General features: G+C 40.2%; 1 protein-coding gene across 1 annotated transcript; it reads right to left on the bottom strand.

Annotated features, from left to right (window-relative positions):
• Positions 1–1611: 1611 nt before the first annotated feature.
• Positions 1612–14844, bottom strand: LOC147316130 (uncharacterized). The gene is made up of 12 exons (XM_086260185.1): positions 14663–14844; positions 14182–14502; positions 13773–13947; positions 12787–12865; positions 5511–5703; positions 5302–5323; positions 5075–5166; positions 4914–4948; positions 4760–4816; positions 4349–4405; positions 2106–2174; positions 1612–1931 (listed from the first exon to the last, which is right to left on the bottom strand). Exons 1-12 carry the CDS (start codon positions 14748–14750, stop codon positions 1896–1898), a joined length of 1224 nt encoding a protein of 407 aa, XP_086116311.1. The 5' UTR covers positions 14751–14844; the 3' UTR covers positions 1612–1895.
• Between the last annotated feature and the right edge of the window lie 568 nt (positions 14845–15412).

Genomic DNA, 15412 nt, shown 5'->3' with positions numbered 1-15412 from the left:
AATACTTTGCCCTCTCTTTGTTATCATCCAGCTACACTTCTCCAGTCCGAATGACATTCTGATGTCATTGCTATACATCTGGGTGGTGGGGATCAGTGAATCGATGTCTTGTTCACTCTTGGCATACAGCTTGATGTCATCCATGTAGAGGAGGTGACTAACAACTGCTCCACTCCGTAGTCGGTATCCATAGCCAGTGATGATCTCACTGGGGGGGTTCAGGCCTATGCAGAACAGAAGTGGGGACAGAGCATCTCCTTGGTAGATCCCACACTTGATGGTCAAGGTCAAGGTCAGATTTATTTATATAGCACATTTCCAACAGCCGATGCTGCACAAAGTGCTTAACAATAACAATAAAATTAAAAACTACAGTGTAATACAATAATAACAATAGAAACAATAAAATAGAAGAATTGAAACAATACTAACTAATTCAGATAAATCCAAAATGCTTGGGTCATAATGTGTTAAAAGCCAGAGCGTAAAAGTGTGTCTTTAGTAAAGATTTAAATTGCTCAAGAGTTTGAGCAGATCTAATATTAAAGGGGAGACTATTCCAAAGTCTGGGACCTGCCACAGAGAAGGATCTATCACCACGAAATTTGAGGTTAGTCCGTGGAATGGACAACAATAGTTTTGAACTAGATCTCGTGGGTTTTCCTGGAGCATAGGCAGAGAGGAGCTCTGACAAGTAGGGGGGGGCTCGGGCGTTGAGTGACTTAAAAACAAAAAGTAAGAGTTTAAATTGGATCCTGTAGGGGACAGGGAGCCAGTGTAAAGAGGCTAAAATTGGGGTTATATGCTCTCTCCGTTTGGTACCGGTTAGCAGGCGAGCAGCAGCATTTTGAACCATCTGAAGGCGATGGATGGTGGCATGATCTAGGCCATAATACAATGAATTGCAGTAGTCCAATCTGCAAGTAAGAAAAAGGTGGATGATACGCTCGAAGACGTCAGCCGGAAGGTATGGCTTTATCCTGGCTAGCTGTCTTAGCTGAAAAAAACAGGACTGAACTACTGCACTCACCTGCTTATTCAATTTAAAAGAACCATCAATGTAAACTCCAAGGTTTTTTACATGTGTTTTACAATACGAGGAGAGGGTACCCAACGTGCTGTCGATATGATTGAAATTGCCAAAAATGACAACCTCAGTTTTGTTTTCGTTTAGCTGTAAAAAATTTAATGATAACCACTGTTTAACGTCGTCAAGGCAGCGTAATAAGAGCTGCGGTTGATCCGATCCTGATTTTAAAGGTAGATAAATCTGTAGATCATCCGCAAAGCAATGAAATGAAATGCTGTACCGCGAGAAGATGGAGCCCAATGGCAGCAAATAGAGTGCGAAGAGGGCGGGACCCAAAATAGAGCCGTGAATTGAGTTCCTGATGAAGGCTCTTAGAGTCCTATTGTTCTTGTATATTTCTAGGCATTCCAGGATCCAGATGTGGGGCATCGAGTCATAGGCCTTCTTGTAGTCAATCCAGGCAGTGCACAGGCATCTATCTATTGATCTATCTATCGATCGATAGATACAAACCACAAACAATATATTCATAAACATAATGATACATAATATATCTAACAGACAAATAGAAATGTTGATGCTGATGATTACAATCCCTTTTTATTACAAAACTAAGAATCACATCAATGATCTTGAAAAAGAACAAGCAAACTGGCCAATGCTTCTTTGAATAAATCTGCAGCTATGCAGAATAAAATTTGTTACAAAGCAGTTAAAAGGAGAAGAAAAAAGCTACTACATCACAACCTGACACATTGCAGCATTTATCTGACAATACTTCAGTAATATAGGTACAGATAAAAAAGTAAAAACTGCAAAAAGATTTTAATGTTTGCACATTTCAACGCTTGTTAGCTAATATGCTCTAATGCTCCGAAACTTCTGTATAATTTCCTTCATCCTGTTTGAGAACAGAAACAAATGGGACAATTAGGGAAAAAGCTAAGAAAAATGTGACGAAATTAAAAAAGAAATCATGAAACACTAGGACAACAAGCAAAATAATTGAACAAATTAAGAGATAAAGGGAAGTGACATCTAGTGTGTGGTTGGCTTCAGGTCTTTTAATATTTACCCATTTAATGCGCTGTTTCTTAACAACAGAACTATACGTGAGTTCCACGTCACATTCAGCAAATAAACTCTAGGGGGAAACAGAAATAGAAAGTGAGCACTTTACACTTCTGTTGAGCTTTAAGGAAAAAAGTATTCCTATATATAAATCTGCAATCGTAGTGTGTTACAATATTGAAGCACTCTAGTACTACTGCAAGGTGTCAGTGTTGTTGAAAAATATCAATATTTAAATTCATTATAAGAGTTAAAGGTTTAAATTATCAGAAGGAAAATGTAGCTTTATGAATTATGTCTTCTTCTGGTAGCTGTTGCTGTGTTTTACAAGTTATAAAATACACACAAGAACAGTTTACTATATGAGGTAACATATTAGTAATCAATCTCTAATAGACTAAACCTATCTCCAAAAGTTGCTTCTATTCATCTGCACCTAGCGTTTTCAGTGGGAGAAACATTTCGTCACTCATCTTTGACTTCTTCAGTCTAAACCAGGGGTGCCCAATCCCAGTCCTCGAGAGCTACCGTCCTGCAGCTTTTAGACGCATCCTTCTTCTGACACACCTGAATCAACTGAATGGCTTGTTATCAGGCCTTTGCCAAACTTGATGGCATGCTGAAGAGGTAATCAAACCATTTGATTCAGCTGTGTTGGAGTAGGGATGCATCTAAAAGCTGCAGGATAGTAGATCTCGAGGACTGGGATTGGGCACCCCTGGTCTAAACTGACTGCAATGTCGAAACAACAATATTGCAGAAGTAGAAGCAGAGCAACTACAGACGAAAGTTTGGGCCTCTCTCAGGAATGCAAAGCCCCCAGCAGACAACATCACCATGGAGGAGAGGAAGGCACTCACATTACTTAGTAATGACAACAACATTATCATCCTTCCGGCAGACAAGGGTAGGTGCACAGTTTTGCGAAACCAGAAAGACTATCATGAGAAAATTGTGTCATTGCTCAGTGACGAAAATACTTATGAGCCCCTGAAACGAGACCCAGGAAGTGGTTACAGGAAGAGGGTGATAGACTGTCTGAAGCAGTTAGAACAAGACAAGGCTATCGACCGGACCTCATACCACAGGCTGCACCCAGGGGAGTCTACACCAAGTCTGTATGGTTTACCAAAGATACATAAACAGGGTGCACCTTTAAGACCAATTGTCTGTATGATCAACTCGGTCACCTATAACATTTCTAAGTTTGTGGCTTTGAATCTCACCCCGCTGGTAGGCAGCTCTGAACACCACATCCAGAACACCTTGGCTTTTGTTGAGAAGGTGAGAGATGTCACTATGATGGCAGATGAAACCATGGTCTCGTACGATGTTATATCTCTTTTCACTTGCATCCCAGTCAGCGTTGGAGGTAGTTCGTTAGAGATTACAGGATGACCCCAACCTCAGCATCGACCGAGTGTGTTTGCTTTTGGAACTGTGTCTTCATTCCACCTACTTCACATACAAGGGTCAGTTCTGCAGTCCGAAACATGGGTGTGCCATGGGCTCCCCAGTTTCACCCATCGTGGCCAATTTGTACATGGACGAAGTGGAAAAGAGGGCTTTGTTATCCTACACCACCAAGTCATTGGTTCAGGTATGTGGATGACACCTGGGTGAAAATTAAATCTCAGTACGTACCACATTTCACAGATCACATTAACTCGGTGGACTGACACATCAAATTCACCAGAGAGGATATGAAAAGTGGCAGGTTAGCCTTCTTAGACTGTGAGATTTCCATCAGTAATGGGAGACATTTACGTGAAAAGGGAAAGACCATTTCTGAATCGAGGAGGGGGCCTAAGAGTACATCTTTCGCCATCTTACAATGCTGTGATTGCAGCCATTCCCCAACTCTATGTGAATGGTGCTCATGGCCATTGATCAGCGGTCTTTGATCGGTGGTTGTTGATCAATGGTCATGAGTATTTGTATTAGTGGTCAAGGAACTGAACTCCCAGCCCATTGTTCCTTCTAGTTTCGGTCATTATGCAAATGTACTGTTTATAAGGTTGGGGAAACCTGCAGTCAGCTGAGACTGAAGAGGTCACTTGGATGAGTGACAAAACGTTTTTCCCACTGAAAACGCTACGTCCACATGAACAGAATCGACTTTTGGAGATTTACTTACCTGGATGATTGAGCATGCATCAAGAAGTCTACACCTACTGTATATTTTCAGATGGCCAATATGTTCACTGAAAATTGTAAACATTTCTTGATAGCACTGCAGTTGGTTACCTTGGTTGAACTTTTTTTCTTAGGTTTAATTTCAGAGTATATCACTTCTTTGTCCACCTGTATGAAATGAGCATAATACAATGCATTTAGACACACTGAGTGCCCTGTAGCAAGCGCAGGGTGCCAAAATTAATAAAATACCAATATTTAAGTGAACAAGAAGGCACAGAGGTTTGAATCTCCAGAAGCAAAATACAGCTTTGTGACTCATGCTCTCATTTCATCTGATGTTGTTTTATTTTGTGAGTTGTAACCCCCCCCCCCCTCCCCCCCACCCCCCCCCCCCACACACACACACAAGAACAGTTTACCCTATGAGGATTTTCATTATCAAATAGTCTGGATCTGTAGCAAGCACTCAGATGAAATCTTTGCTGAAAATTGGAAACTTGATTTCTTGATGGCACTTACCCTGGGTGAACTATTTTCTTTGAGTCCAATTTCAGAGTATCTTACATCCTCTCCAGTCTTCATTGAAGAACATAACACAATTAAAACATCTGCCATAAATATGTTTTTAGTATCATGTACCGTGCACACAGAGAAATAAATCAGCATAACTTACCATTGCTGTCGCTGATAATTCTACTTTGCGCTTCTCTAGCAAAACAAAATTGCCGTTACTGACTCACTGTAACAATGCTCAATAACCTAACTATTAATTCAGTTCTTAATATTCATTAGAAAATTTAGTGTGGATTGAAATCAAGCTCCATTAAGACTTACTGTGACTCAGTATAAACCAGATCAACACCATAATTAAAATCAAGACCAACACACTCAGAGGGATGATGAGGATCTTTGTGTCATATGAAGCTCTGCAACATACAGGTTGAGAACATAATTTAGTTTACTTTAACAAGTAATAATAGTGTCCGTAAAAATTTGTATGCATAATCCCTTAAAATATTTTACGTCTAAATACTGCAAATAAATATAAAAAAATATCTGACCTGTGTTCTTTATTTTCTTGTACTGTAGAATTGTTCCATTTTGATAAGTGTTTCACTTATGGCAACAGTATGAGTAGTAGATATAGAAGTAGAACATAGTAGAACATTATAACAAGAGTACTGTAACAGTTACAAACCTAAAGTACAAATATTTATAAAAGTATTGAATTCATTTACATGTAAAATCTTTGATAACTTGCAATACTCACTCTTAATCGGTTTCTCAGTAACATTTAAATATACTGGTATCTGAATGTCCCCTTCAGAACACCAATACCAGCCACTGTCCTCTGACCTTAGTCCAGTCATGGTCACTGTGGAAACATCTGGGTCTCTCATATGAGTGGTCACTGTTGTTCCATTGTCGAAATCTCCCAATTCTTTGAATCTTTGGGCTGAAGGAAGGACAATACTCGGTGTATAAATGCTCAATCAACAATCATTTATTTCCATACAATTCAACAGTCAGAGCATTACAACGTCCGGACGGGAGAGATGCTACCAGAGGGTCAGGCACATGTCTCAAAATGGTGACGGGTTGCTCAGCTTTTTATAGTCTCTAGTGGCCCCCAGCTAGTCGTAAAAGCCAAAACATCACATTTTTTCTCTGTTACAGCGCCTAAGTTATGACCTCGGCAGTTGTTTCTCTGCTTTCTGTAAGGTGGGGGTGTGGAATGTGGTCTATCTATCTCCCCTGTCTTTAGACACAGAGTCTCCTGCTTACAACCTTCTCTTCATGATTCAACAATTAAGCATGTCAAGAAAACAGTGTAACACATTCCCAGCAGATCAAGGATACAGAGTGATGCACATTTATCTAATGAACTAATATGTGAATATGTTCTGTTAACTCAAAAGTATAATGAGAACTAAACTACATACAGCTCACACACTCTATATTAAAGGGTATAATGTGATCTACAGCAGTATTCTAATTCAACTACTTTGATTACATATATAAGGTAACATATAATAACAGAATAATCTAATAATTCCCCCTTTTGATCTCTGAAAGAGATCACTTACAACATGCACTCCAGGGTCGCAAGGTCCAAGTTTTCTTGATCCTGAGGCCCTCTGTCCCCCTTTAACGGGTGGACCATATGTGGGATGACCTCTGTGTTCACGCAGTTCAGATGCAAGCAAAGTTAGATTTACAACCATAACAGCAGTTACAGATGACTCTCCCATCACTCCCCAATTCTCCCACAGCTTTATTTTGGTGCTCCAGTTTTCCACTCCCATTTTAATGCCCCCTTATACCTTTCAAATGTACTTAGACTAGAACCTCTGTCTAAGGAGCTTTTAACCTTTATTTTTATTGCTGCAGCTACCAGTGTCTTCCAGTTGGGTGATTCTCAGCTTCTTTCTTCGACCTCCGGGGTTAGACCACCCTTTAGTCATTGCACAGTTCTGGGGATTATTCTGCCCCGATTTCAAACAAGGATCTGTGTGTTTTGGGATCACCGGCGTGTCCCCCTTTTTGCCAAGAGCCTCTCGAACCTCGTTGGTCTGGTGTTCCTGGTTTTCGCTGTGTTTGTGGGATCCATCTTCTCCAGGAGCCCAAACGTCATGACACTTGACCCCAGTTGCTGTCTCGGCTGTCCCTACATCTGTCTCTGCTGTGAAGGGTCCTCACATCTCCGTGTCCCCGTCTGGTGTCTCTTCCTTTCTCTGCAAAAGACAGAAAACCAAAACACCTCTCTCCCTAGCCTTGATAATCTAATATTGTTATCCATTGTTGTTCTAATGATTCAAATTTGGTTTAAAATATTATGTTCAGGACCTATTCTAATCATAATCTATGTGTGTGTAAAAGAAATCAAAAATTAGTGAACCCTTTCTAAGTCTAACACATTATAAGCTTAAGTTTTACCATAGCTAAATTATTAAACACAGAAATAACGTCATCAGATGTTCATAAAACCATTGTTTGATGTTCGGACTCAACTCCCCCTTTTTGACACACTCCCATGTGTCAATTCATTGGAGCTAGACAATTAAAAGAGAAGGTTGGTGACATCATATCTCAGAAAGTATCAGAAATTCTTCTCTCGAGTACCGTTGCTCCAGCCTTGTCATCCCTGAGGATCTTCGATCCCGAAAATGTCCCTTCTCCTCATGTAATAAAGTCTGTCATCCTTCCATGCCCTGGTAACTGGTCCATCCAGAGCTGTAACATTTTGAAATGTACATACAACAAGCCAAACCACACCTTGGTCACACCAACCCTTTTCTGCCCTGAAGATGTCCAACACCATCTTAGTCTGGACCAGGGTTGTAATAGTTTTGCAATTTTCATCAGTTTTAATCAGTTTTTACCAATTGTTTGCTAGTTTAGTTTAGTTTTTATTTTCTGAAAATCCTTAGTTTCAATTTGTGTTTTGCAAAAATTAAGTGTAACAAAATCCCAGTTCCATCATATCAGTCATGCTCTTCTGGTTATCCTTGGGTGTTGAGACTAATAACTATTAACTCTTGCCGCACCGTGTGGTCCTAATTTTGGTTGAAGTGAATTGATAATCTTTTGAAGGCGATTGTTTCACACCTTTATTTAGATGTCCCAGTCCTGTTGTCTCGGGATACATCACGCTGCCTTATCTGGGGTTAGCTGTTTTCTGGGGATGCGGGTTGAGTGGGTGAGCTCTTCAAGGAGGGGGAGTGTGCTCCCCCTGATGAGGTCTTCTAGGTAAGCTAGGTTAGCCTTCTTGTGTGAGCTTTTCAAGTGCACTTTAAGGTTAGTGGGACTTTTAGTTTTATAAATGTCCCTCATGTCCCCCTGATGACCCAGTATTTCATTTTTGCACACTGTAGTACACATTTTAGTTTTTGCTTGTAGCTCGCATACTCTACTTGCCACTCCTCTAAGTCCTGATGTTTCTTAGAGAGGGCAACAGTACCTTTAAAATTATATCACACGTGTGGGGGTGTGGCCTTGCCAATTGTTTTGCCCACCTTTTCAAAATGGCTGGCGTGCCCACAAGCACATTTCATGGAAAAAGAAAGGTAAGCTTGATATTTACATTTAAAATGTTTTGTTAAACTCATATTTCTATTTTATTCTTTTTTGCAAGTACCCCTCCTCGGTGGCGAGAAACTGTTGGTGTGGTCAAGTGGGTGCTCTGGAAACAAACGCTCAGGACAGAACAGTTATCAGTCATGTACTTCCTACAAATTTTGCATATGTTTTATTCCATATTGATCCTCTGAGTGTAATGGTACATTTTAATTTGAATTTATCCAAACTAAACACAATATTTTCTTTATTTACTTTGCTCTTGTTCTTTTTCAGTACCACATCCTATCAAATGTCCCTGTCGATTATATTCTACATTTAATAACTTACTATTTCAAGTGAGAACCTAAATCACGTGGACCAATGTTTATTATTGCATATCTCTATTCTGAATGTGGCCAGTCATTCATAGGTATTGTTAAATTTTGGCGATTTTCCTCTATAAAATTTAATTGACTTTTTTACAGTGGCCTGCTGTGGTTAATAGTAACATATTCCAGTCATGAGTGATATCAATAGTTATCTCCACTGTAGCATTTGGCATTCCCAATAATATAACATGATACCTTACTCAAAACACAGCTAATATAGCACAGTTTTCTTAATGCAAACATCAGTAACTCAAAATCAGCAACCACAGTGTTAAGTCTGCAGTTCATACTTATGTGAAGCTAGAGTCTCCTCCTCCAGTCTCTCTTATCCTCCTGCTCCTGAAAAAACAAAACAAAACAAAGCGAAGCATCCACCCTTCTCTTGTCGGCTGGGTGAATTGTTTATGAATTGTTTATTGGCATTTACTAATCCTAAAGTGGGTGCAGTCATTGTCTCAGTATCAAGTCAGTCAAAGCTTTTAGTCGTCAGTCCATCACAGTCCATTCACATGCATACCTCCATACACATTCATACCAGATGTTGCTGATAATGGAGTCTCACGCGCAACCTATTCGAGCATCCATCACCAGCAAGATGACGTCATCATTTTAAAGGAAAACAATTCCTTGTTGTTTTTTGGGCCGGATTGACTCGGTGCAATCCTTTTAGACTCAGAACTTCTCAGTGTTCCCTATAAGTGAATTTCTCCCAAGCCAATTACAATCATGGAGAAGCACACTTTGCAACTGTTTTTGTAAGAATATTTCATAGCGCTTTAAATTTCAATCTTTCAGGCCTGGTTTAAAGAGCTGATTGTTAAATCATAAACTCACAAAATATCAACATATCACCACCGGTGGATCACACCTCTCAGATTTTCTTATCTCAGTGCACTGTAACAAAACGAAAACAGACATAACCAACAAAACACTAACAACAATAACACAAACTAGGGCCCGTTGCAGACATGTCCAAGCATAAAACTATCCTCTCTCGCTTACGAGAAAGAACACAAGCCAAAGCTCACTGATAAAATCAAGCTAGCGCTAAACAAAACCAAACAATCAACCAGAAATTCACAGGAACATTTTGCTTCCTGCCGGGACAATATTGTGTGGGAATGAGAACCTCAGGTGCCGTAACACCTTTTGTTCCTCCTTGAATTAAAACTCAATCACAGAAAATGCCGTACTCCAACCTAACCTTACACTATTAATTCATCAATTTCACTCTGTGCCACTGTTCCTCATCAGGGCTGTGTGAAGCACAGCAAAGAATTCAGTCAAGGCCTTGAGCCATAAACAGACATCACGCACAGACATTGTTTTCATAACCAAACCGTTTTAGACCTTATTCCTAAAATCTACATAAATGCCTTCTAGGTGACATATAACACATTCTAAGTAATCAATGGCTCCTCATAAAAATTATGCATTGGGATGTTTGTGTGCAGCATTTTGCATATCAGCATAAGCAAAGCATTCTTCATTGCATCAGCGTGTGTGTGTGTGTGTGTGTATGTGGATCACTTCTCAGTGAATCAGCATTCCAATGTGTGTGTGTGTGTATGTGTGTGTGTGTCATTTCTCACTCACTCAACGAGTGCACGTGTTCATGTGTGTATTTCACTTCATTCTGAATCTGTGTGTTTGGAGACGTGTGTGTGTGTGTGTGTGTGTGTGTGTTTCTCTTCATTCTGAGTCAGTGCATGTAGATGTGTGTGTTTGTGTGGGTGTTTGTGTTCATCACTTTCCTGTTCTGGTGTTCTGGGTAAACCACGGCCTGAAGCATGCCCTGGGGTCCTGCCCCCCTCCTTTTCAGTTTGTTTGCGACCATTGCTGCTGCTGCTGCTCAAAATTCAGTCCGTCCTGGTTCTGACCCCAATTGGGGCAGTCCTTTCTCCAGTGTCGATGTTCACCGCAGGTGAAACCTGCATCTTCTTCTGTGTTTTTGTCCATTCTGAGGTGCCTTCTGTCCTCAGTTACTCCTCTTGTCTCGGTCACGCCCTTTTTCGCCACCCGATCATCCGTGTTGGTCCATCACTGTCCTGCACAGTGTGAATGCAAAGTTATCAAGGTCAGCATTCTTTCGCTCGGCCTTACTTTTCATTCGGGCTTGGCGGGCGTCTCGTCACAGCTCTGTCAGCTGACGCAGTCTGGGAATTTTCCCCCGTGTAGTGAAACGGGCCTTAGGTTTAGTGCTCTCCGTCTCGGCTGCCTGAGATCACATTCCTGCAGGTCTGTTGACATTCTCAGGTCGTTGTTGTGGGTCCAGCTGTTGCAGCATTTGGTCAGTGTCACGTATGGGGGAGAGCAGGAGTCCAGTCAGCCTCGGCTTTCAGGGCCGGCAAAGCAGCCTGTAATTAAATATGTATAGAAAAAACAAAAACAAAAACAAAACAAAAACAAACAAAAAACAAAAACAAACGAACAGGAAAATGATGTTGTGTTGGCTGTGTTATTCAGAGGGGAGACAATGGGGCCAGGCCCTGTGTCAGCCTTCTCTCCCCCTTTTTTTGTTTTTTGTCTCCCGATATAATCAACTCCTAACCCACCAAGTTGACAGGACAACACCGGTATATGTTAAAATTCTTAAGATCATGTTTAAAAGCCCAAAAAGGAACTTTCTTTCATTCAGTAATCACTTTTATTAATCAATCAACAGAAAACATGTCACAATTTGAATCTTTTAACCACTAAATTTGTTGCGTCTTGCCTGGTTGGTTAGACCAGTGTTCCTTTTTTTTTTTTTTTTAGTTAAATTGTTGTCCTGCAACCCAGAGGGTTTCTTTGTCAGTAATGTATAGACTTCATCATTTAAGTATGTTAATTTTTCTTTAACCTTGCTGGAAAATCTTCACGTGTTCATGAGTGTAAGCTGTTTCTTCATTGCGTGTATGTGCATTTGTATAAAAGCAGGTTATTTTATCTTTTCTCAAACTAGGCGTTACCTTAAAAGGAGCCTTTCTCTCAGATTTCTCTGCTTGTGTGTGTTTTTGTTTCACCTTTTTGTTGTGATGCTCCGGACGCCTTCCCAACCTCCACAAGTCCGTTGGCCCCAATTTTATGTGTTAAAACTTCTCTTAATTTCTCCTCTAATTCTCTCCTCGCTGCTGTCTTTTTCACAGCTGCTGATTCGTGCTGGGTGTGGTTCCCATTACCTATAATTTTGCTTCGGCCGCTGTGCTTGTGGGGGCAGTTGGTCCGGGTCCGCAGCTTCCTGTATTAACACACTAAGAGATTTATTTAATTTCATTTTCATCACATGTTAAACCGATAAGCAGGCAACACGCCTACCTTGACAGCGTAAACTGTACGCCAGTCTCCCAACACATTCCTCTCTGTACTCCTCCATAATTCTCCACTGCACACCTCTTACTATCTCTCCTTTTTATTTTTATTACACCACAGAGTAATACACCCAATTATGCCCGTCTATCTCTATGTGGCTCCAAATTCCCTCTTTATTTTAATTTCACACTCGTCAGGGGACAGGCACACAACAATTTCAACCACTGAAACGAGGAATTCAACCTTTTTATATTTCTTTACTAATCTAGACTCAACCTTTGTTCGCAAAATGTGTCTTGTTCTAGTCCGGAATAAATGTGAACCCGTGATTACACGGCCGTTCCAGTGTTATTTCCGTAGCTATGCGGGGGCCCTCACCTCCCCAAGTCACCACCTCGGCACCCGGACGCCGCCGGTCCTGGCCACGCGTCCACGGACAGGAGGGTCGCCACTCCTAGGGCAAAATGTTCCACAGGTACACTAGGCATCAACCTTTGATCCTAAAATGTGTATTTGCTCTAATGTCCTCCTAATCAAACACATCAACCGTCACTGTCACTGTGTTCACGCTTCACACTTCACACAAAAAACACACTCAGAGCGCGCCTCACTCACACTCTCACTCAGTGCGCGCTTTACACACAAGACAGCACCCAGAGCGCGCTTCGCAGCTTCACACACACTCTCACTCAGAGCGCGCCTTCACACTCACACACAACACTTTTCCTCAGCGGGAATTTTACACAGAAACCTCTGAGCTCAACTGTTAGATCTTCTTAAAGCACACTGCACCATAGACCAAAATACCCCTTTCTCTGCGCTTATGACCGCCACAACGGGGCAAAGTCGCATCATAAAAGTGATGCTTGCATCCCCGAAGTTATACCTGACATCATAAACCAGGTGTTGCTATGTACTTAAAATTTTACTTTGTATTATGACCGCAGCCCTTAAAACTCGACTGACGCCACAAACCACCGTCAAAACCTCTATCCAATGTACTAAAACTAGCACCAACCACTACTGCACTTCACGGCCGCACCACCGGAACACGCCGTATCATAAACCAAACCTACGGACGTGTTTCGCTCTCGCGTTGCCAGCGTTCAACTGCACCGTGAAGCCAGCATCTGCTTTTCCTTAAATCAACTTCTATTTCATAGCCGGCAAAAGCCAGGACGTCACTGACACCATAAACAAAATAAACAAACCTCGACTTCAATGTACTGGACTAATGGCCGCGTCTTCAGAAGAAATTCTAACGTATTATTGCTACAGAAGCCAGTATTAGACAAAATTAAATGTGGAAGGTAAAGTGGCTGCAACTAGCTCAACGTAGTATCTTATTAGTTTCTCGGTAGAAGCAGTTTACTGCAACTAGCTCAACGTAGTGTCTTATTAGTTTCTCGGTAGAAGCAGTTTATTTAACACACTGGAATTCAGCCTCAACTTATGTTGTTAGTATCTTGCGCCAAAAACCAGACACCGACAAATTTACTGTGAAAATACGTGTAACTCAGTGAACAGATTAATTTGGAAAGCCCAATATGCACATTTGGTATTTATAATACAACAGGCTGTGCTTACCTTTTTATTTTTGGACCGGTCCTCTGTTCACCTCGCCTCACGATCTCACCAAAGGTCAAATCTGCACCTCCTCAGCACACTTTTGTTAACTCAAAAGTATAATGAGAACTAAACTACATACAGCTCACACACTCTATATTAAAGGGTATAATGTGATCTACAGCAGTATTCTAATTCAACTACTTTGATTACATATATAAGGTAACATATAATAACAGAATAATCTAATACCATCTATGGATCCAGATGATCCTGTCACACAGTTCCTGCCCAGCCTGCACCACTTCATTTCTCCAGAGTTACTCGGGTGACATCTAATAGTTACGTTTTCTCCAATATATCCTGTAATCTTCTGATGATCCACGTAGAGACTGGGGGTATCTTCAAGTAAAATTCAGTTTAAAGAAAGCAAAAAACCCAAAATGCCAATACTTTTTTCAGTGCTGAATAAAAAGAATATAGGTGATTAAGATTTCATGTTGATTCTCATTAGCTTTGAATGACAAGTGCATACTCAGTCTTAAAAAATGTTATTTTTTCTTTTTTTTTTTTTCTTTTTTTTCCAAAAAACGACATTGTAAAGAATTTGAAATTTTAATAGAGATGTGCACTTACCACTGGTAACTGATAGTTGAAAATACTGTCCGCAGTCCGGTCCATTATTAATCTCCACCACACACCAGTAATCAGTATTTTGATTTGTCAGATTTTTTATAGTCACAGTAAAAATTTGTTCTTTTTTGTCATCAGAGATTGAATATTTTCCTGAAGGGTCTGGTTTGTTTGTTTTTACTGCATAGCTGCAGGAGCTCCATATATGTCCTTCACACAAGTACTTCACATGGTCTATATATTGTGACTCATAGAGACATGGGATGGAGATAGATTTTCCAGCTTCCACTGATACTTTACTGACTGTAGTTATGCTGTGAACTCCTGCAACAGGAACAAAGTATTTTATTGGTTACGTTTAATTAAAACATTCTTCCTTCATTTGTCTCTTGTATATGTAGACTCTTAGAGTGTTGTTAAGTACAAAACAGAATAAACTAAAAATTATTAAAAGCCATTATTTTTATCATCTACTGACACTAACCTTTGAAAAACATGAAGTCTTTTAATGATTCCTGTGACCGACCTTTGAGCACACTGAAAAGAAGAAGAACGATGAGATGAGCAGCCATGCCTGTGAGAGAGTAGAATGAAAACACCTGAACCACAGTCAAGTCTGGTTCTATTTTTGAATTTAAGCAACATGCAAATGCAACACTTAAAACCTGCCTTCCTGATAGTTCGTCATACAATAAGGTGTTTTTTTTCTGCTGTCTTTTGCTGTAAACTAAGTATGAAAATTACCATCCACAACATTGCTACAAGTAAACAATAATATGCATTCTCATAATATATAATAGCACTGACAGTGCAGGAAGCGAAAACAGTAAAAAAAAAAATCTATTAAACAGGATGAGTTCTCACAAATCCTGAAAATAGGGTTCAGGCTTATCCTTTGGTGTCGATGCTTTTGATAATTCTTTATTTCTTTTAAACCAGAAATCACGTGATCTTAAAGAAAGGAAATGGTAACAAAGAAATTGTGCAATAAACTTTCCTGCTTTGCAAGAATAAAGCTTTGTTGTTGTAAAAGAGATGAAAAGAGTCACTAGGACAGGAAACAAAATATTGCAGCAGTAAGTCCAATAACTTAGGGACAGATAAAAAGGCTTAGTATTGAAATATTTCATTGATGATTAAATGCACTCAGATGACCTTTTTTTTCACCCTGATGGAGAACAGAAATAAATATGACAATTAGGAAGGAAAAGCAACAAAAAAGGTAATAAATTTG

This window comes from Aulonocara sp. 'chitande type north' Nkhata Bay, linkage group LG13 (genome assembly GCF_057382095.1).
Source record: "Aulonocara sp. 'chitande type north' Nkhata Bay isolate Kocher_YH1m ecotype deep benthic linkage group LG13, A_spYH_male_GT1.1, whole genome shotgun sequence".
NCBI classification, from domain to species: domain Eukaryota; kingdom Metazoa; phylum Chordata; class Actinopteri; order Cichliformes; family Cichlidae; genus Aulonocara; species Aulonocara sp. 'chitande type north' Nkhata Bay.
Note: the sequence above shows the minus strand (reverse complement) of the source record. Positions and strands in the feature narration are given on the sequence as shown.